Here is a 21,706-nt window from a genome sequence, read left to right as displayed (position 1 = left end):
GTTTGATGTGGAGAGACGCAGGGAGCCAGTGGAGGGTTTGGCGGGGCGGAAAGGAAGATAATCTGTGCAGCGGTGCGTAGTATACACTGGAGGGGGAGAGGATGGAGACTGAGAGACCAAAGAGAAAGCCGATGCAATACTAGAGCTTTGTACCACCCTGGTAACAGTGTGGGTGAGGAGGAAGGGGAGGTCCAGGAAAAGGTGGTAGGATATGGCAGTAAACAATGTGGTAATGAAGCATAGGAAAGAGATGAGGATAACATTCAAGCTTGCAGGCTTCGGGGCTAAGCAGCATTATCCCTTGGAGGCTAATTGCTTGTAATTTCAAACCCGCAAGTTTGCTAAAATTTCCCGGCCATTTTCTAGTACATGAAATTGTTCTTAATATTTCCGTTGCAACTGCTATTTGCGGGCTTGACGTCAGTTTCGTTTCTGCCCTGACTATCACAATCTTCTCAGCATTCAGAAAGAGCTACTCTCTCCCTGATTGCTATTCATTCATCCAGCTGTTCTATTTGTCAGTCGTCTCTCGGCCGCTCACTGCTTCGTCGCATTATTAGGCTTCGCTCCGTCTTTAGGGACGCATCTTTTATCGGTTTTGCTTGCTTTCATCAAACTTCATCTTGGCTCCTTAAAAAAAAAAAAAGAAAAAAAATGGAAGTGAAACGTCATCTATTGAGCTTCATCGAGCATGGGGAATGAGCCAGGTGGAGTGACTTTTAATTCTGATATGACCAGACATAGGGATCTTGCTGTACACCTTGTGGCTGCCGAATTGTCTATAGCTTCCAGAATCCAGTCGTATTACTGCTGTGTGAGAATGATCAGTCAGTGCTTAGAAGAGTGCTTGGCACATTGTAAGCGCTTAACAAATACCGTAATTATTATTTATTGAGCGGTTACAGTGGGCAGAGCACCATACTAAGCTCTTGGGAGAGAGCAGCACATCCCATCTTACCAAGAGCTTACAGCCTAGTAAAATCTCTGAATTCAGTTTTGTTGTGGGTTCCCGCATTACTCAATCTGCACTGCCCTGGATTTTTTTTTTTTATCCTTGACTTCCCATCGCTGGTCACTCAGACTTCTTAATCGAGTTTACGCTGCTGCTTAGCGTTTCCTTCAGTGTTTATGGCGAATTTGTTGTTCTGCAGCAATTACCTGTTGGATTCAATATGGTTATCAGTGAACTGGTCCTAATGATACTTCAGGGTACTTAACTCATGGCATCTTGGTAGATGCTAAGTGGGTCATTCATTTACTGTTTTTAGTAGCCTTAAAAATCTCCACGCCATGTTCATCAAGGGATTCTTAAAGTATTTTGCTCTGTGAAATGCTTCATTCTGAGCTTTCTGATGTTTCTTTTTTGTTTTGTTTTGTTGCCTTGTGTGGTTTTTTGGGTATTAGTTAAGCGCTTACTATGTGCCAAGCACTGAGAAGCAGCAGATGTAGTGGATAGAGCACGGGCCTGGGAGTAAGAAGGTTATGGGTTCTAATCCCAGCTCTGCCAATTGACTGGTGTGTGGCCTTGGGCAAGTCACTTCACTTTGCTGGGCCTCAGTTACCTCATCTGTAAAATGAGGATTGAGACTGTGAGCCCCACGTGGGACAGGGATTGTGTCCAACCTGATTTGTATGTATCAACCCCAGTGCTTAGTACAATGCCTGGCACATAGTAAGCGCTCAACAAATACTATTATTATTATTATTATTATTATTACCACCACCAAGTTGTGGGGTAGATACAAGCTAATCAAATTGGGTACCGTCTATGTCCACATGGGGCTCACAGTCTTAATCTCCATTTTACAGATGAGGTAACTGAGGCCTAGAGAAGTGAAGTGACTTGCCCGTGGTCACACAGCAGATAAGTGGTGTAATTGGGATTAGAATCCAGATCCTTCTGACTCCCAGACCTGCATTCTATCCACTAGGCCATGCTGCTCTGCTTTGGGAGCGTCTTTTGATGTGTCGTACATGCATTAAACTTGTATCAAACTGATCTATTCCTTGTAGAGCTAGAGAAATTTAAAAACCCATTACGTTTTCATCCTCAAAGATGGTGACATTTTATGGTTGCATGTTTATTTGAAAAGGCAATGCCAGGCTCACAGCACCTACCACAGAGTACGTACATACACAAAGACTGTCCTGGGTCACATTCCAAGTTTGGTCTTCCTTCCACTTTTTTTTTTTTTTTTTTTGAGAAGCCGCATGCCTAATAGAAAGAGTTTGGGCCTGGGATTCAGAGGGCCTGGATTCTAATTCCAGCTTGGTGGCTTGTCTGCTGTGTGACCTTGGGCAAGTCTCTTAATGCCTGTTACCTCATCTGTAAAATGGGGATTCAGACTGTGAGCCCTATGTGGGCCAGGGGCTGTGTCCAATCTGATTATCTTTATCTACCCCAGCGCTTAGTACATTCATTCAATTCATTCAATTATATTTATGAGCACTTACTGTGTGCAAAGCACTGTACTAAGCACTTGGGAGAGTACAATATAAACAGACACATTCCTGCCCGCCCACAACGAGCTCACAGTTTAGAAGGGGAGACACATTAATATAAATAAGTAGATAAATACAGTGCCTGGCACGTAGGAAACACTTAAGCTATACCATATAAAGATAAATATTTTATTGTCATCACAGCATAGCTGTGAAATATAGGGGAAGTCAATGTGGTGATTACCCCCACCCCTCATTTTATAGATGAGGATACTACCTCTAAAAAATGGAGCACAGAATTATTAAAGTTTAAGAATGGACTGAAGTTGCCCAGCAGTAATTTGGAGATAAATGTCTAAATCTCCAAATTCTCAATTCATTTTTGTCCCTACTAGACTAAACTGCTTTCACCTGACTCTTCATGGCCCATCTGCAAGAAGGACCACATAACTATGTGCTTTCCTTCCAATTTCAGCTTCAATGCTAATCCACGTGTTTTATTCCTCATGATCATCAAAGCACTCTAGTAAGAACTTGGGAAAGTACCACAGAAGCAAAACACACACTGTCTGCCCCCAAGGAGCTAACAATTAAATGGGTGAACAGGTAGACAAAGATTGTGTACAAATAGTGGGAGCTAGAGGAAGAACAGTATGGTAGGAAATGGTACAAATAGCTAGTTAAATGCATTAATAAATACAATATATATATATACGTGCTGAGATTAGAAAGTATGTGTGTGCATGCATGCTAATGGTAGTGTTAGATGAACAAGGTTGGGTGGGGTAAATAAATTAAGGAAGCCTTCCTGGAGGAGGTGGAATTTCAGGAGGCTTTTGAAGATGGGCACAGCTGTGGTCTGGGAGATTTGGAGGATTGGAGAGAGTTCGTTCCAGACCCAGGGAGCAGTGTGAGCAAGGGATTGGAGGTGGGTAGAGTCAAGCGCAAGGTTCAGTGAAGTGAGCTTGGGAAGAGTGAAGAGGAAGTGCTGTGGGGGTAGTGTGGGAAGACAGCTCATCTGTAAAGTTAAGAATGCTAATGGTGAGCCTTGAATGAATCCATCAATGGTATTTATTGAGGGCTTGCTGCGTGTAGAGCACTGTACTGAGCGCTTGGGAGAGTACGATATAACAGAGTTGGTAGACTTGTTTCCTGCCCATGATGAGCTTACAGTCTAGAGGAGCCCACAGTAAAGACTTTCTGCTTGTTGCAGCGGGAGATGGGTAGCCATTGGAGGTTTTTGAGGGAGATGATCCGTGGAGCCACATGTAGTACAGACTGAAGGAGGAAGGGAAATCAGTGTTACGATATTCTGTGATATGGAAAAAGCTTGGACCAAAGTAGGAGCTATTGGGTGGGGTAGATCTAGAAAATATTGTGGAGGAGAAAACCAGTAGGATTTAGCATTTGAGAAACCTTTTCTTCCCATATTGAAGTTAATTGTTGAAGATCCTCATATCAAATGAAGGCAAGTAATTGGTTAAACAAAATTAAAAAGGGACCCACGTGATCTCTTGAGGAGATGGAATAACAGTCAACAATTCAAATGGTAACTAGATAAGCAAATCTAAAATCCCTCAATCTGGCCATATTAACCCCAGGTATAAACAGCGCTATTTTCTCTTCAGGATGAGTAGTGCTCTCACTGTGGTAGCCAAGGATAATAATAACAATAATAATTTTCTGAGCTTTATAAAAAAAAATCTCTGTTTACTTTCCCTAAAATACATTATAGATGTGTATTTAGTCTCTGAGGGTTGCGATCCCTAACCATTTCAGATGAATCTGCTGTAATTTTGTCATCTAAATCTATCTTGGTGTTTAGATTTTGCAGACTATATATGATGGTAATTGTCTTTAAGTTCCTGTCAGTCAGTAATTAGCCCCCTGAATGTTTCATCATGAACCATGGTGACCAAGAGTTATGGTGAGGTTTTTTTGTTTGTTTGGCTTTGTTTTTTTGATTTTTGCTTTTAAAGTTCATACATTGAAATAGGTATTTTGAAGAACTTTGATTTAGAATATTTACTACAAGGCATGAAACATTATTAAGTTTCTATTGTGGTAAAATTGGTTGTCAGATAGAGGTGGAAAGAACAACAAACTCCTCAAATTTATCCCAAGCGAAAACCCTTTTATGCTATTTTTAATCTTTCTCCCCTCCACTCCCCTATGAACATTGAAATACCCAGGGAATGAATAAAGTAAATCATTTGGATTTTATATAGCATATTTCTTCTGATAAGCGTCAAGGCATTCTCTCAACAATCCTGCGAGGTAAGTAGGGTGGAGGTGATCTGATTGTCCCCATTTTACAGATGGGGCTTGCTCAAACTTGCAGCACTAATGACTAGGAATAGAATGACACAGTCTAGCATTCTTGTCCCTAAAACACAGTCTTTCTCTCTTCTTTCTCTCTCTCTCTCTCTCCCCCCACCCCTGCCCCCCTTGTATTTGATACTGTTTGGGGGAAAAATCAGTTTGACCGCAGCTTTTAATGGTTACATTAGTCGGTTGGCTTTGTGGCAAATCCAGATAGTAACTAAGAAAACAAGAGCACAGATCAGTGTAATTGAGATTGAATCAGTGTACTTTATGTTTTACTGGTAACTTATAAGGAAAAGAATCAGCTAAATATGTGTCTTCCATTGCTAGGGTTATCTATGGCATTACAATGATGATTAGGCAGATAAATCTATAAAGAGATCAGTCAGTCCAAATAAAAATGGATATTGAGATTGATTAGCATATACTAAAATAATGTTTACTTGTAGAAAAAGTGAGCTACCTAGTAAGTAATCATGGTACACTATTTGATATTTAATAGAAATATTGTTACACATAAATGTGTTTTATAACTTTCTGCACGTGTTGTTTTTCCCTCAAAACAGATAGAAGCAGAGCTGGGATATCCTGGAGGCAAAGCAAGAATTATACATAAAGAATCTGACATTATTACTGCTTTTGCTGTTAATAAAGTAAGTACTAAGAAAATCTTTATTTAGCTAATTTTATCCTCAGATTTGTTTGGGTATGCGGAAGCTTTGCAATTCTAAAACAGAGAATTACATATTGATTTTGAATACTATTCCGTACTTAAAAAGAAAATGCCAAATTTGGTGTTTTTTAATTTAAAATAGTCCAGTTTGATTCCCCAACTTCTAGGCCACCAATTATATTTTAAAAAGCTCAGTAAGCACTTTTATGTCTTCTTCCTCAAGGTACAAACCAAATATATGTGTTCCTTGGATCCCCTAATACTTTGTTCTGAATTTTTTCTTGGATTTGACTGTCCATCCTATTTGACGTCCATATATTCCCAATCTGTTATCTCCCCACAATTCCTGCTTTTTTTCTATCTTGCATTTTCTGTAACTTCCCTATTGGGAGAATCTATGCCTCTTTGGAGGGGTGTTTTCCCCCCTCTTTAGGTCTTGATAAGTAGAGTGGCGCTTATATGATAGCATCGCATACTAAATGTACGGTTCTGAAGGCCTGTGTCTGGATTTTAAACCACTCCAGTGGCTTAGCAGGTAGCTAATTATATCACACTACAGTGTAATTTGGCACTCAGAGTCTCTTCATTTTTGGTACCTGTGTACAGTTCAAAAGGTTATAGTTATGACTGTAACATTACCAATTTGGAACTGAAAATGCTTCAGGAGGGAATATATTTTAAATGTGGTATGTTTAAACTGCCCGGTGTTCTCTCCCTGGAAAGTAAATTTCAGGGGAAAACGTTTGAATTTCCAATTTCAAAGACATATGAAAAATTCAATTTTATATTTTTTCAAATTGTGTTTTAGGCAAATCGGAATTGCATAGCAATTGCTTCTAGCCACGACATCCAAGAACTAGATGTTTCTGCTATTCTGGCTACACAAATCTATACCTGGGTGGATGATGAAATGGAAGCGGAAACAAAAGGGTATATTTTTTTCAGCTTTTATTAAAACATTTTGCAATCTGAGAGGTGGTACTCAACAAGCAGAATTGTCCTAAGAACTATTTTTTTTTAATTACCTTTCAGTTTCCCAAGTGGGCAGCATCTTGGACTTGTGGGATTAGATGGGGATAGGAATAAATGAATAAGGCTAGAGGCGATGGGTGTTAGGAGAGAAAAGAGCATTATTTGTCTTTAGCTCGTGGTAGGCAGGGAACGTGTCTACCAACTCTGTTGTAGTGTTCTCTCCCAAGCACTTAGTACAGTGCTCTGCACACAGTAAGAGCTCAATAAATACGATTGATTGGGGTATGGAGAAGGGGAAACCAAAGCAGAACTCTGGAACTATCCTGAGCCTCATTGCGGGCAGGGGATGGGTCTGTCGACTGTTGTACTCTCCCAACCGTTTGGACAGTGCTCTGCGCATAGTGTTCAATAAATACCGTTGGTGGTGATGGTGATGATGAGGCTAAAGAAAATGTTCTTTCTGTTTCTTCATTTGCATGGGAAAAGAGGCAACAGCATTTTTGAGAAGCAGCATGGCGTAGTGGATAGAGCCTGGGAGTCAGAAGGTTGTGGGTTCTAATCCCGGCTCTGCCACTTGTCTGCTGTGTGACCTTGAGCAAGTCACTTGTCTCTGTGCCTCAGTTCCCTCATCTGTAAAATAGGAATTGAGACTGTGAGTCCCATGTGGAACAGGGACTGTGTCCAACCTGATTTGCTCATATCCCCCCCAGCGCTTAGTACAGTGTCTGGCACATAGCAAGCGCTTAACAAGTACCACAATTATTATAAGGCATTTAAAATGTGCTAAGGGATGGGAAGAATCCATGGCCATATATTCAGGCTCAGTCCCTGGCCCAAGGGGCTTCGCTTTCTAAAGGACAAGAAGGGACAGCCACGTGAGGATAGCGCTTAGTACAGTGCTCTGCACACAGTTAAGCACTCAGTAAATATGATTGACTGAGGAAAAGGCAACAATTAAAATGTCAGAAGCACCGTGACCTGGTGGATAGAGCATGGGCTTGGGAATCAGAAGGATCTGGGTTCTAACCCTTACTCTGCCACTAGCCTGCTCTTTGACCTTGGGTAAGTCACTGCACGTCTCTGTGCCTCGGTTACCTCGTCTGTAAAATGGGGATTAATTCTGTGAACCCGATGTGGGACATGGACTGTATCCAACCTGATTAGCTTGTATATTCCCCAGTGCTTAGTACAGTGTCTGGCACATAGTAAGTGCTTAACAAATAACATTAAAAAATGAACCTGTATAAGCAAACTAGAACCACTAAATTGTATAAAGGCAACTCAGAAACCCCCATAATCTCCTCAGTGTTCTATCTGTTGCACTGGGGCTTCTAGCCACCCTGTGCTCCTTCGACATAATAATAATAATAATGGCATTTGTTAAGCGCTTACTACATTCAAAGCACTGTTCTAAGCGCCGGGGGGTATATCAGGTGATCACGATGTCCCACGTGGGGCTCACAGTCTTAATCCCCATTTTACAGATGAGGTAACTGAGGCTCAGAGAAGTTAAGTGACTTGCCTAAGGTCACACAGCAGACATGTGGGGGAGCCGGGATTAGAACCCATGACCTCTGACATCCGAGCCCGTGCTCTTTCCACTGAGCCACGCTGCTTCCCTGGGAGCGGGAGATGGAGTGGGAGATGGAGAGTAAGAAGGTTGATGTAGATTTCAGGCAGCTCTGTGCCTGAAATAAATGAAAATAGGGCTCTGAAGTCAATCAGTCGATTGTATTTATTGAGCATTTCCCGTATGCAGAGCACTGTACTAAGCATTTGGGATAGTACCTGACAACAGTTGGTAGACACGTTCCTTGCCCACAACAAGCTTCCAGTCTGAAGGCATTAAAACTCGACAGAAGAGAATTACAAGTGAATTTACAGTTCCTTTCCTCTTTTGGCTAATGAACATTTATAGGGCTGATGATTTCTTGGTCATACACACTCGTGAAGATATAGCACCTGTTCAAGGTACCACACCTTATACACCTAGTAATCCTGGCACCCCGATCAACATGCCTTGGCTTGGAAGTACACAGACTGGCAGAGGGGCATCTGTGGTAAGTGCTTTTTTTCCCCTTAAATATTGGAGGCAGGTGAAGGGAGGTCGTGAGGAGAGTGTCTAGTTTGTAGGCCTGAATCGTATGAGATTATAAATTCGTATTAGGTAAATAAGCGAAAACCCGGTCAATTACAAAAGTCAACATTGTAAACGATTAATCCGAAAAGTCCAAATAGTGGCTAGCATTCTTTATGGGTAGCTTCAGATTGGAAACTTGACTAGGAAATGAACTGAATAATGGTCACCTTTTAATGGCCAAAAAATATACCAGCAGTGCCTGTCTTGAGAGAGTGCGTGGGAACTTTTTTTTTTGGTGTGAGCCACATGTTTGGTGCTCCCTTTTGAACCCAGTTTTCACTATGCAACCTCAGAACAGAGAAGCAGTATGGCATAGAGGCTAGGGCATGGCCCTGGGAGTCAGAAGGTCATGGGTTCTATTCCTGGCACTGCTGCTTGTCTGCTGTGTGACCTTGGGCAAGTCACTTCACTTCCTCTGCATCTGTTACCTCATCTGTAAAACGGAGATTGAGACTGTGAGCCCCACGTGGTACAGGGACTGTGTCCAACCCAATTTGCTTGTATCCACCCCAGCACCTAGTACAGTGCCTGGCACATAGTAAGCACTTAACAAATACCATAATTATTATTATTATTATGTTCAGTGCTGCTGCCTCCCTCACTTTACTTTTGAATGGTTTGTCTGTTCGGACGTTGGGGTCTTTTTTGACTGTGAAAGACAACTATGTATAGCACAGGTGTTCTTAGATAATGTTAAGTGGACCCCAATGCCTAACCTTACTAACGGACTTAATGGTCACCCATTACTTGCTAGGTGAACTTTGTAGCTCAGTAATGCCTTGAGGTTGAATGTGAATCATGTGGCTCAGCATTGCCTGGTGGGATAGGCATTTTAATTTCCTGCTGTTCGAGAGGCTTCTAGACCCTTTGGCTATCAGCTCTTCTGTTTGCATTATCATTAGTAGTAGTAGTATGGCATTTGTTAAGCACTTATCAAGTCCTTTTCTACGCACTGAGGTAGATACAAATTAATCAGATTGGCCATAGTCCCTGTCCCACATGGGGCTCACAGTAAGTAGGAGAGAGAACCTGTATTTAATCACCATATAATAGATGAGGAAACCGAAGCCCAGAGAAGTAAAGTGACTCTCCCAGGGTCACACAGTAGGCAGTCGGCAGAGGCCAGAATTAGAATCCACATCCTCTGACTCCCAAGCCCGTGCTCTTTCCACCTGGCTATGCGGTTCAAAAATGTTGGGTTTTTTTCAATTTCATTGGCTTCCCAGATTATCTGTGGCTTTATCAATCACTGAGCCTGATGAATGATCATCACCAAATCCAGTGACAGTGAGTTCTTAGAGAGCATCTATGGCTGAATGGTTATGTGAACTCTGCCATTAATAATGTCATCAACAGCAAATCACACACAGTATTCCAAATCCTCAGAGAAATGTGCTTCAAGGAACAACATGACTGTATGTGGGAGGATTCCCTGGCTAGATTCCATATAGACACATAGGAATGGTGGAAAAATACCAAGACAGGAAATATTAACCTTAGAAGCCAGAGATTCCTGGGAGGCACAGTGTTGGCCATAGCAGAATCTCCATGGACCAGATGTTGTCAGTCAGTCAGTGGTATTTATTGAGTGCTTACTGTGTGCAGAGCACTGTACTAAGTACTTGGGAGAGTACAGTAAAACGGAGTTGGTAACGATCCCCGCCCACAAGGAGCTGACAGTCTAGAGCATTGAAGGGAAGCTGATCTTCTGGCAACAGGAACACATTTCGACAATGAAAATGGGAACTAGGGTGCCACTGTTAGACATTTGCAACATGTATCAACCACAATGCCAGTATTGACTTGAAAGGCATGTGGACGATCACACTGAACAACTCACTCAGAGGCCAGATAATCAGGGAAGCCATCAGATTGAGCATCAGGGTGCCCAGAACACTTGGGATACAAACCAGCAAGATCAGATTTTAGAGTCCAGACAGCACTCAACCTGAGAACTTTCAGTGAAAAACAGCCAACAAAACTGTTGAACAAGGAATTGTACAGAAAGCCTCTTTGGTGCCTTTAAACCAATAATTACACATGCATGTAATTGAAAAGTACATATGAGTGATAAAGAGAGGGTGTTAATTGACTGGGTTTTTCCCCTGTACTAAGGTGCTTTTCTTGGTTCATACCCAAATTGGCACAAATATTCAGATTAGCCAGGATTTTCTGTAATTAATATTTAGGAACTAAGGTCTAGAAGTCTAAAAAAAACCAACATAAGTGTACTCAAAGTTCAATTAGTACTTCATGTATTCATATCAAATTGTTTCATAAAGTAAGTAAAACTACTAGGCATTTCAAGTATTTTTATACAAACAAAAAATATGTATCATTGATTATTATGGGTAGTGATCCAAAAATGCAGAATTCTTAATTGAGGAAGTTGTACCACTGCTTAAAAAAAAATGAAAGTCTCCCACCTGAATTAATTTATTATATAGCTTAATAGAATTGCTCAATCATTCATATTTGGTTTTTTAATGTCAGGTATACAGAAAGTATTGAATAAATCATTTTACTTTAAAACTAGCATCTATGCTAAGCAATGAAGGGGTTTAATGGGGTAAGAAATAATAAAAGTGATGCTGCTATTGACAAAAGTGAATTTGTGTGTGTATTTACTTTTAGTCTCCATCACTTATTTCCAGAACATTCAAAGTAGAAACTGTATTGCTGTCCAAAATCACATAGGAGCTTTGGATTCTTTCTTCATCATTTTCATATTTTCTTACTCATGTTTTCAGACTACTCTGTAGCTTTTTGTGTTTGTGTGTTTGCCCTGGCAATGTTTTTCATGAAAGGATTCCCTATTAATAGTGAAAAAAATAGCTTTTTTAAAACAATTGGACTGAAACCTGCTGCCTTTTTTTTAGATCAGTTTTGTTGAATCACCCTAGAGTAAATTTACCTAAGAAATATTAAGCTGCTCAAACTGATAACTCAGAAAAATTTTCCATTTTATCTAGTTGGAAGGGATGCAAATTATTTTCTTAATTGCATCAATTTATTGACAGATAATATGGGGAATGAGATGTCAGAATATGGGGGCTCTCATGTCGTGTGACTTCTCTTAGCCCTCCTCTGCCTTATGGATGTTCATTTTCCATTCATTCAAGGGATGGAAACAATTGGAGGGCTGTGGAGTTTTTTGTTTGTTTTTGGTGTTTGGTTTTTTTGCTTGGGTGGTTTTTTTGGTTTGGGGTTTTTTTTTCTGGTTTTTCCCATTACCTGCATGACTGATTTGGTCTCTTCTCTGTTACAAAAGAGCAGTTGACAGTGAAGGTACTAGGCACATTCTATGAATAGCTTAAATTGAATTTCCCATCACTCACTTTTTCTGTCACAGATGATGGGTCATTTAAGCTATCCAGGTTATGATTAAGAAACAAGCAATTCCAGACTGATACCCTTCCAATTGAAAAAAAAATGCTTACTACTTTTTTTATGTGTTTCTGCCTGTCTTTCTTATCTTACAATATTCAGGGGTATACCAATAAATTTACTGGAATCAGGAAGGAATTGACGAGGAAGGAGGTAAGACTGAAGTCTTGAGGAGAATTTATGCCTAGCTCTTTAGTGAAGCAAATGGTTTAAACTGTCATAATTGTAAAATTTGGACTCTGTTGAACGTTTTCATCATACTGAAGGGTTACTTCAGTTGTCAGTAGGAGTCATATGAGAAGAAACAATAGAGCAACAATGCATTGCCCACCATTATCCAAATTCAGTCCAGTGATCAGAGTTTCTAATATGTTTACCAAACTTGAAAAATCCTTGTTTGCTTTACAGATGATTAAGAAAGCTATTAATAACGTCAGAAGAATGGCTTCTCACCCGACACTTCCTTACTGTAAGTTGATTGTACTAGTGATATCTTAAAGATCAAGCCTTTGAAAGTGGCGTATTTTAAAAGATGCCAAATTGGATTTTACATTTTTTTGCAATAATTCATTTTATGTTTGAAATACTCGAAAATTAGGATCAGAGTAGCAAATATGGTGAAGGAATTTAGCTTTTAAGAACTTGGGCACACTGTCAAATCAACATAATGAGATTTTTATATTATTTTAGCAAGATTATATCAGTGATAGTTTAATATGAATAACTTCTGAAGATCCTGGGCAACGTGTAATTTAAATGATCTTGTAACAACCGGTGATTAAGTCCAATCAAAACTTCATTTGGACCATCTTATCTTCAGTATCACTGATTTGTATTCATATTTCCCAGGGGTTTTTTAGTGCTAATGATGAAATTATTATGAGGAGCAACAACTTTGTAAATTTGAAAATGGTATAATTTTTAGTTAATATTCTTAGGTATGTTTAGATATGATTTAAGTTGCCTTCAGGAATATTAAGGAATAGTTTCTGAAGGAGCTAAAAGCAATGAAAGGAAATTTTAGAAAATTATGGGCAGTTGTCACATCCCAGGCTTATTCATATTTTAAGATTTAACTCTGACCAACGTCGCAAGTACCAAAAAAACCCCACCTTGATTCTGCCCTGAAAATAAACACAAAAATGAACTATTTGCTACACATTTTTTCTTGACACACCATTATAAAAATAAATATACCGGAAATGTTATTTAAAATCAGCTTTCTTTTTACTCGATCAGCAAAAATGTTGGTCAGCCACAACTTCAAAGTTGCCTTCATAAATTGCATCTTGCTTTAATGCTTCATTAGGACAAACTCATTTAAAATGGTAGAATGTGTTTGTGTGTGCTTACATATAAACCTGTGCTCGCACAAGATAGGGACCTCAGTCCCCCCATTACTGACATTGAAGTAACCTCGGACAGATCACGTGAAACTCTGTGCCCTAATTTCCTCTTCTGTAAAAGGTGGGTAGTAACATCTGCTGCTCCCTTCCTCACCGAATTATTGGAGGACAGAATACAGTCAACCATGTGAAATTAAGGAGATTAATCTAGATTAATCTCTAGGAGATTAAGAGCACTGTTATCAATTTAAGGTGGTATTATTTGCATTTTTAAGTGCAGAAAAATGTTGATTAGAGTGTTTCATTTTGCTATACGAAGAAACTTTAGTCCTTTGTAATTATTTAAAACGTTACTAACACCTAAAATAATTCCCCAAATTTCTCAGTAATAATATTGATGATGATGATGATGATGATATTTAATCAATGTAGCCAAGCACTGTACTGAGTGCTGGGTTAGATGTAAGATGATCAGATGACACAGTCCCTCTCCTACATGGAGCTCACTGGCATTTTTCCAAGAATGCACTAACATTTTTTTAAGAAAAGGACATTTCTAGGAATCCCAACACGTTCAAGGAGTATTTAAATGTAACTCTTTGGATTATAATTAATGTAAAACTTCATGCAAATCCCCCATCAGCAGAAACTGATGAAACCATTTCACATAACTCATGCCTCTTTAGAATCATTTTTCCTTTCTAAAATTTGTCTTGATTTTTTTTAAAAAAAAACGTGAATAAAGGAGAAAAACATGTGAATAAAGGAGTAAAACATCTGTGCCTTTCTACTCTAGATCTGACTGGCGCTCAAGATGGAAGCGTGAGGATGTTCGAGTGGGGACATTCCCAACAAATAACTTGTTTCCGATCTGGTGGTAATTCGAGGGTGACGAGAATGAGATTTAACTATCAGGGAAATAAGGTAGGGTAAAGAACTGTAAATTTGCTGAGCCCACTAGTTTTTCAGGAGCTTACTGTACCTGGTACTTTTCTGCTTAAAATATTTCTTATTCATTTGGGATATAGTTTTCAAATTGTGTGTCTGGCCAGGGGAGAAACATTTGACCACATTCGTTACTTTTCTAGTGGTAACCAAAGCTAGACAATTTTGGGGTTGCCCCCAGCATAAGCACCAATTCCCCCAGCACTTCAGCCAAGAGTAAAGCCAGTAAGCTGTCCTGCCTTATCAGCAAATTGAGCGAGTGAGCTACCCTGTTGGGTGCTAGAAAAGCACCAGCAGCTAGGGAGCCTTGTGAATGTTCTCCCCAGTAAAACAGAGGAAGACTGGAGTGACAGGTGAATGTCAAGAATCCTGCTCTTTTTTTTTCTCTCTCTTCTTGCGCCCTACCCCCGCCTCATGCCCCACCGTTTTCTTTTTGAATGGCCTTAATGCTTGCTGGTGGATAAGGACCCTAGAGAGGAAGACCAGAGGATGGGCATGGGGGGAGGAAGAGTGGAAATGAAACAGATCAATATTGATCTCTACTGGCCCGTCTGACATTTTCCTACCTTTTTTTTTTTTTTTTCCATATTCCTGCACTTGCTTGGACCGCTGGTTCAGAAAGGTGCGGTCCAGGTGGGGCATCCAAGCAGAGTTGTCTCTCTCCCCACTTCTAGACTGTGAGCCTGTTGTTGGGTAGGGATTGTCTCTATTAGAACCCATGCCCTTTTGACTCCCCGGCCAGTGCTCTATCCACTCTGCCATGCTGCTTCTTAGTAGTAGTAGACTGTAAGCTCATTATGGGCAAGGAACGTGTCTGCCAACTCCATTGTATTGTACCTCCCCCAAGCGCTTAGTACAGTGATCGGCACATGGTAAATGCTCAACAAATACCATTAATTGATTAATAGTAGTAATAGTACATATTGAACTACCACTGGGTGTGGTGCTTTGCATTGCACCAAGCACTGTAGAAGGGAGAGAAGCAGCATGGCGTAGTGGCTAGAGCACTGGCCTGGGTATCAGAAGGTCATGGATTCTAATCCCGGTTCTGCCACTTGTCTGCTGTGTGACTTGGGCAAGTCGCTTCACTTCTCTGTGCCTGTTACAGCATCTGTAAAATGGGGATTAAGACTCTGAGCCCCAAGTGGGTCAGAGATTATGTCCAACCCAATTTACTTGTATCCACTCCATTGCTTAGTAATAATAATAATAATACTAGTGGCATTTGTTAAGTGCTTGGTACATAATAAACACTTAACAAATACCATTGTTATTATCCGTATTATTACAAGTGTTACCTTTCCTCAGAAAGCTTACACTTTGTGAAATGCATACTCTCCCTCAACACACAAACACACACACCTTGCATTATAAAACGCTGCATTAGAACTTTCCCCTGTTGCTTCTATAGATATAAAAATACCTAGTCTTTTCCTAAATTGGGCCTAAACTAACAGGCGCACACTGTTGATTTTGATGTTTCTCCTTTAAGATTAATAGCAGTGAGTACAGTTTCATTCTCACGGTAGATTGCACAAGGGCCAAGCCCTTGGGTGTCATCTGTATAGCAATGGAAGTTGAAACCATGGGAGGGAATGGAGAATTGAAGGGAACCTTGAACTGAGCCGTAAGGACTTCATTCATTCATTGTCGTATTTATTGAGCACTTACTGTGTGCAGAGCACTGTACTAAGTGCTTGGAAAGCAAAATTTGGCCATAAAGAGAGACAATCCCTGCCCATGCCGGGCTTACAGTCTAGAAGGGGACTTCCAAGGTTAGGGCATGGGAGGCAGAGAAGGAGTAATCAGAGAATGAGGAGGAGAACTGGGACGGGATGGTATCAGCGAGCCAAGTGGGTGTCCCTCTAGGTTCAGTTCTGGGTCCCCTTCTATTCTCCATCTACACCCACTCCCTTGGAGAACTCATTCGCTCCCATGGCTTCAAATACCACCTCTGTGCGGATGATTCCCAAATCTACATCTCCAGCCCTGATCCTCTCCCTCTCTGCAGTCTCGCATTTCCTCGGGCCTTCAAGACATCTCTACTTGAATGTCCCGCCGACACCTCAATCTTAACCTGTCCAAAACAGAGCTCCTTATCTTCCCACCCAAACCCCGTCCTTACTCTGACTTTGCCAGCACTGTAGACAGAACCACTGTCCTTCCTGTCTCACAATCCTGTAATCTTGGCATTATCCTTGACTCCTTTCTCTCATTCTACGTATGTATTCAATCCATTGCTAAATCCTGCCAGTTTGACCTTCACAACATCGCTAAAATCCACCCTTCCCTCTCCATCCAAACGGCTACCACCTTAATCCAAGCACTTATTCTTTCCCGCCTTGATTACTGCATCAGCCTCCTTGCTGACCTCCCAGCCTCCTGTCTTTCCCCATTCCAGTCCATACTTCACTCTACAACCTGGATCACTTTTCTACAAAAACATTCTGGCCATGTTTCCTTGCTCCTCAAGAACCTCCAATGGTTGCCCATCCACCTCCGCATTGAACAGAAACCCCTTACCATCAACTTTAAATCACTCAATCACTTTGCCCCCTCCTACCTCACTTCACTACTCTCCTACTACAACCCAGCCCACACACTTTGCTCCTCTAATGCCAACCTTCTCACCTTTCTGCCTCTGGCCTGGAATGCTCTCTCGCTTCATATCCAACAGACAATTACTCTTTCCCCCTACAATGCCTTATTGAAGGCATATCTCCTCCAAGAGGCTTTCCCTAAGCCCTCATTTCCTTTTCTTCCACTCCCTTCTGCATCGCCCTGACTTTCTGCCTTAATTCATCCCCCCTCCCAATCAATCAATCAATCAATCGTATTTATTGAGCGCTTACTATGTGCAGAGCACTGTACTAAGCGCTTGGGAAGTACAAATTGGCAACACATAAGAGACAGTCCCTACCCAACAGTGGGCTCACAGTCTAAAAGGGGGAGACAGAGAACAGAACCAAACATACCAACAAAATAAAATAAATAGGATAGAAATGTACAAGTAAAATAAATAAATAAATAAATAGAGTAATAAATATGTACAACCATATATACATATATACAGGTGCTGTGGGGAAGGGAATGAGGTAAGATGGGGGAATGGAGAGGGGGACGAGGGGGAGAGGAAGGAAGGGGCTCAGTCTGGGAAGGCCTCCTGGAGGAGGTGAGCTCTCAGCAGGGCCTTGAAGGGAGGAAGAGAGCTAGCTTGGCGGATGGGCAGAGGGAGGGCATTCCAGGCCCGGGGGATGACGTGGGCCAGGGGTCGATGGCGGGACAGGCGAGAACGAGGTACAGTGAGGAGATTAGCGGTGGAGGAGCGGAGGGTGCGGGCTGGGCAGTAGAAGGAGAGAAGGGAGGTGAGGTAGGAGGGGGCGAGGTGATGGAGAGCCTTGAAGCCCAGGGTGAGGAGTTTCTGCCTGATGCGCAGATTGATTGGTAGCCATTGGAGGTTTTTGAGGAGGGGAGTAATGTGCCCAGAGCGTTTCTGGACAAAGATAATCCGGGCAGCAGCATGAAGTATGGATTGAAGTGGAGCCCCTGGGCTCCCAGCCCCTCAGCACTTATGTACATATCTGTAATTTTATTTATTCATATTAATTCTTGTCTCCCCCTCTAGACAGTAGGCTTGTTGTGGGCAGGGAATGTGTTTGTTATCTTGTACTCTCCCAAGTGCTTAGTACAGTGCTTTGCACACAGTAAGCGCTCAAATATGATTGACTGACAAATTCAAGTCTTCCTAAGACAGGAAAGTTTAGCAGGTCAAGCGCCTCTTATCCCTGGAAGTCTCCATCCCTCCACTCCTTTCCACTAGCTAGGGAGTTGAGGAGATAAAGAACAGAACGCTGCCCACAGTAAATGCTCAATAAGTACCATTGATTGATTGAATTCTCACAGGGAGGACCCATATTAATAAATCGTCAGAACCCAAGAGAGTGACTCATGTTTTCATGGTGCAGTGGGGAAAACAAAACAAAAACTCTTTGATTGAAAGGATTTAGCCCATATACTTAGGTTGACCATCACTGAAAGCCAGTACATAGGATTACTTGTCCTTGTCAATGCCACCAACCAATCAGTCGTATTTATTAAGCGCTGACTGTTTGCCGAGCACTGCCCCTTACCTCCTGTCTGAGAGTAGACGCAGCACTTACAGTCTAGAGGAGGAGACAGACATTAATATAAATAAATTACAAATGTGTACATAAGTGGTATGGCGCCGAGGCTTAGGTGAATATCAAGTGCTTAAAGGAAGACGCAGAAGGGAGAGAGAATAGGGGAAAAGAGGGTTTCATTGGAGAAGGCGTTTTGGAGGGGATGTGATCTTAATAAGGCTTTGAAGGTGGGGAGCGTAGTGAACTGTCGTACACGAAGCGGGAGGGAATTCCAGGCCAAAGCATCAGCACCGAGATAGATGAGATCGAGGTCCAGCGAGTAGGCTGGCGTTACAGGAGCAAAGTGTTCGGGTTGTGTTGTGGTAGGAAATCAGCAAGGGAAGGTAGGGAGGGTTAGAGCTGATGGAGGGCTTTAAAGCCGGTGGTGAGGAGTTTCTTTTTAATGTGGAGGTGGATGGAGGTTCTTGAGGAGTGGGGAGACACGGACTAAAAAAATCTTTTTTATTTTTTAGAAAAATGATCTGCTCAGCAGAGTGAAGTAAGGACCGAAGTGGGGAAGAGACAGGAGGCTGGGAGGTCAGCAAGTAGGCTGACACAATAGTCAAAGAGGGTTAGGATTAGGGCCCGGATTGATGTAATAGAGGTTTGGAGAGCGAAAGGGCGGACTGTAGCAATGTTGTGAAGGATTTGGTGCCACCAACTTGGTATCTAAAGTTTTCAGCTGTACTTCCTATAACATGTGTTTATGCTCAATGTTTGGAACTGTTATCCTAGGAACTGTATCTTTTGCTAATCCAAAGTATTTAGCAACTTTGCATGTCAGAGATTTGTATCACTTCGTTCCTGATTTTCTGGACTGAGTTCCTGCTTACCCTAGATAGTTATGGTCTGTTGGAAATGCCAGTTTCTCCCACCAGTATTCAGTTGAGAGGGTCTTTATACTTGCTCCCCTTTTGCCTTAATTCTGAGCCCTCTCCCTCAGTTCTAAGCTATTTATTTTACTCCAGCCTCAGTCTCAACACTTGTATTTATGAGCTGATTAAATTGTACTAATGATAAGACTTTTGCAGTGGCCAGGTGGACACTGTCTCAGCCTTGGATACTTTTTGTGAATCAAGGGGCTTTTGTGGACTTTTCAGAATTGAGGTAGAATTCAAGATTCATTGTAATAATAACTGTCATCAGGAACTGCTTTCCCAGGGTTGCCAGATGTTCCTTATTTTGTTGCTTTATGAAGTTTGCCCAGAAGGGTCTTCGGTGGGGAATAGGATATAAATTGTCCCATATTTGAGTGGCCCAAATTCTGCCTTTCTGCAGGAGCAGAAAACAGGTGAGATTGGACTGGAGCTGAAATCTGGCTGTCCTATGCTTTCCCAGTTGTCAGAGATGAGAGTTGCCATTTGGTTGTGGTTTTTTTTTTTTTTTTAAAGATCTTGGAAAACAGATCAGTAAACATCTGTTTTCTTGTAAAAAAATGTAGTGCATTAATGTACTAAATTGCGCCTTAAAAGTTGAACAGATTGCCTGATTGTGTATTATGAGTTTTAAAACCTTTCTCTAATATTTTTCTCTCAAGTTTGGAATTGTTGATGCTGATGGATACATAAGTCTGTATCAGACCAACTGGAAGTGCTGTCCAGTTACAGGAAGCATACCTAAACCATACCTGGTAAGCTATTTTGGGGAAAACTTTCTAGGAGCATCCAATATTATGAAGGTCTATGGGCTTTTGAAATTTAAATATCTTAGGGGTATATTTCTATCTTCTATACTGGATGAAAATTTGCATCATAGGATGGGATTTTTTAATCTGTGTAACAGTATCCAGTCCAGTTTCCTGCACAAGTAGACAGTTAATTTTGTTTTGAAGCAGCATGGCCTAGTGGAAAGAGCACGGGCCTGGGAGTCAGAGGACCTGGATTCTTACCCTGGCTCCAACACTTACCTGCTGTGTGACCTCGAGCAAGTCACTTCACTTCTCTGGGCCTCAGCTCTCTCATCTGCAAAACAGGGAAAACTTGTGCCCCTCCTGTGGGCCCCATGTGGGACCTGATGATCTTGTATCTGCCCCAGCGCTTAGCACAGCACTTGGCACATAGCAAGTGCTTAACAAATGCCACTATTATTATTATTATTATTATGACTAATAATAATAAAGAATAATTTAACACATTTTAGTAGACACCAGCATCAAAAATCAGTGTTCTTAAAGGGTGAAAAAACTTTTTAAAGCTTTTCTAGTGGCTGAAAATAACAAACAGTAACTTTGCTTGACAGTGTCTTATCATACCTTTTATTAAACTTGTCATAAAATTGTTTCATGATACAGCCAACTCTTTATTATCCTTAGTATTGAGGCAGGGGCACAAGGATTTACTGGATTAGTTTCCAATAACATTTTAACAAATGATTTTGACCTGTTTCCCCAAGTGAATTTTTTTTAGTACTATAAACAGAGAGCTAATCGAGCAGTTGTGAATTTCAACTGTTACAAATTTCCATGTCCCACCCTCCATTGAAGGCCCTTATAAGTATAGAAGTAGCCTAAAGATAGATAGCAAACTAACCCCAAACTAAATAATCAGCACCGTAATCATTGAGAGTTGATTTTATATGAAATTTCGTCAGTTCTCTTCTCACTATGTGTGATCTGTAATTTTTCAGACATGGCAGTGTCATAGCAAAACAGCCAATGATTTTGTTTTCATCAGCTCCTCTTCTTTGATAGCCACAGCTGGTCTGTCTACTGATAACAAGTAAGCATTTGTATTCCGTTTTTTTAAGTGTAAATGCATGGAAAGTTTTTGATGAGCCCAGTGCTTCTCCCTGCTTCGGGGGAGATGGGGTTAATTGCAGAGGGCACATTTTTCCTCTCTCCTGTTCTGACAGCCATACAGAATGGCCTCTCCGGTCGGCTGTGATTTGTCTGTTGCACCACCACCGTTTTCGGATGCCATCCGGTTGTTGGAGAAAATAGAGGATGAGGCCAGAGGGCTGTCAGGGAAGTGCACTGTTGTGTCCACAGGAAAAAGAAGGGGGGCACTGGTCTCATCATTTTTCATTAACTGACAAGTGTTTTTCCAATAAGGTTTACATGTACCAATTGAAGGCAAAGCATTGTACCTACTATAGAAACTGAGGAATACGTGTTGAATTTTATTGTTTTTTTCCCCCACCCCCACCAGGCATAAGACCTTTTGTACCTTGGTCTCAATTGTTGGTGCCAGCTTCATGGGTAAAGCAGGAACTATCCTCATGGAGTTGGCAATGGTAGTAGCTTCACCCCCACAGCATTTTGGGCAGGGTGGGCAGACTTAGCCAAGAAGGGAGCTCTTTGAAGCCAAGAAAGGACTCT

At 41.3% G+C, this 21,706-nt stretch overlaps 1 protein-coding gene across 3 annotated transcripts in view; it reads left to right on the top strand.

Moving 5' to 3' along the window:
- Nucleotides 1-21,706, top strand: part of DMXL1 (Dmx like 1) — a 158,356-nt gene that overhangs the window by 127,268 nt on the left and 9,382 nt on the right. For 2 of the 3 annotated variants that reach the window (XM_038769926.1, XM_038769925.1), the window contains 7 exons: nucleotides 5,334-5,420; nucleotides 6,249-6,370; nucleotides 8,331-8,472; nucleotides 12,348-12,408; nucleotides 14,082-14,209; nucleotides 19,928-20,020; nucleotides 21,016-21,107. In XM_038769926.1, coding sequence (XP_038625854.1) covers nucleotides 5,334-5,420; nucleotides 6,249-6,370; nucleotides 8,331-8,472; nucleotides 12,348-12,408; nucleotides 14,082-14,209; nucleotides 19,928-20,020; nucleotides 21,016-21,107 — 725 coding nt within the window. Of the gene's footprint in view, nucleotides 1-5,333; nucleotides 5,421-6,248; nucleotides 6,371-8,330; nucleotides 8,473-12,041; nucleotides 12,093-12,347; nucleotides 12,409-14,081; nucleotides 14,210-19,927; nucleotides 20,021-21,015; nucleotides 21,108-21,706 lie in introns of all 3 variants that reach the window. The other variant, XM_038769924.1, reaches the window with a different exon arrangement.

The sequence above is a fragment of the Tachyglossus aculeatus genome, chromosome X4, assembly GCF_015852505.1.
Source record: "Tachyglossus aculeatus isolate mTacAcu1 chromosome X4, mTacAcu1.pri, whole genome shotgun sequence".
Lineage (NCBI taxonomy): Eukaryota > Metazoa > Chordata > Mammalia > Monotremata > Tachyglossidae > Tachyglossus > Tachyglossus aculeatus.
The sequence above is the reverse complement of the archived record's forward strand: the minus strand, read 5'-3'. Positions and strand labels throughout refer to the sequence as shown.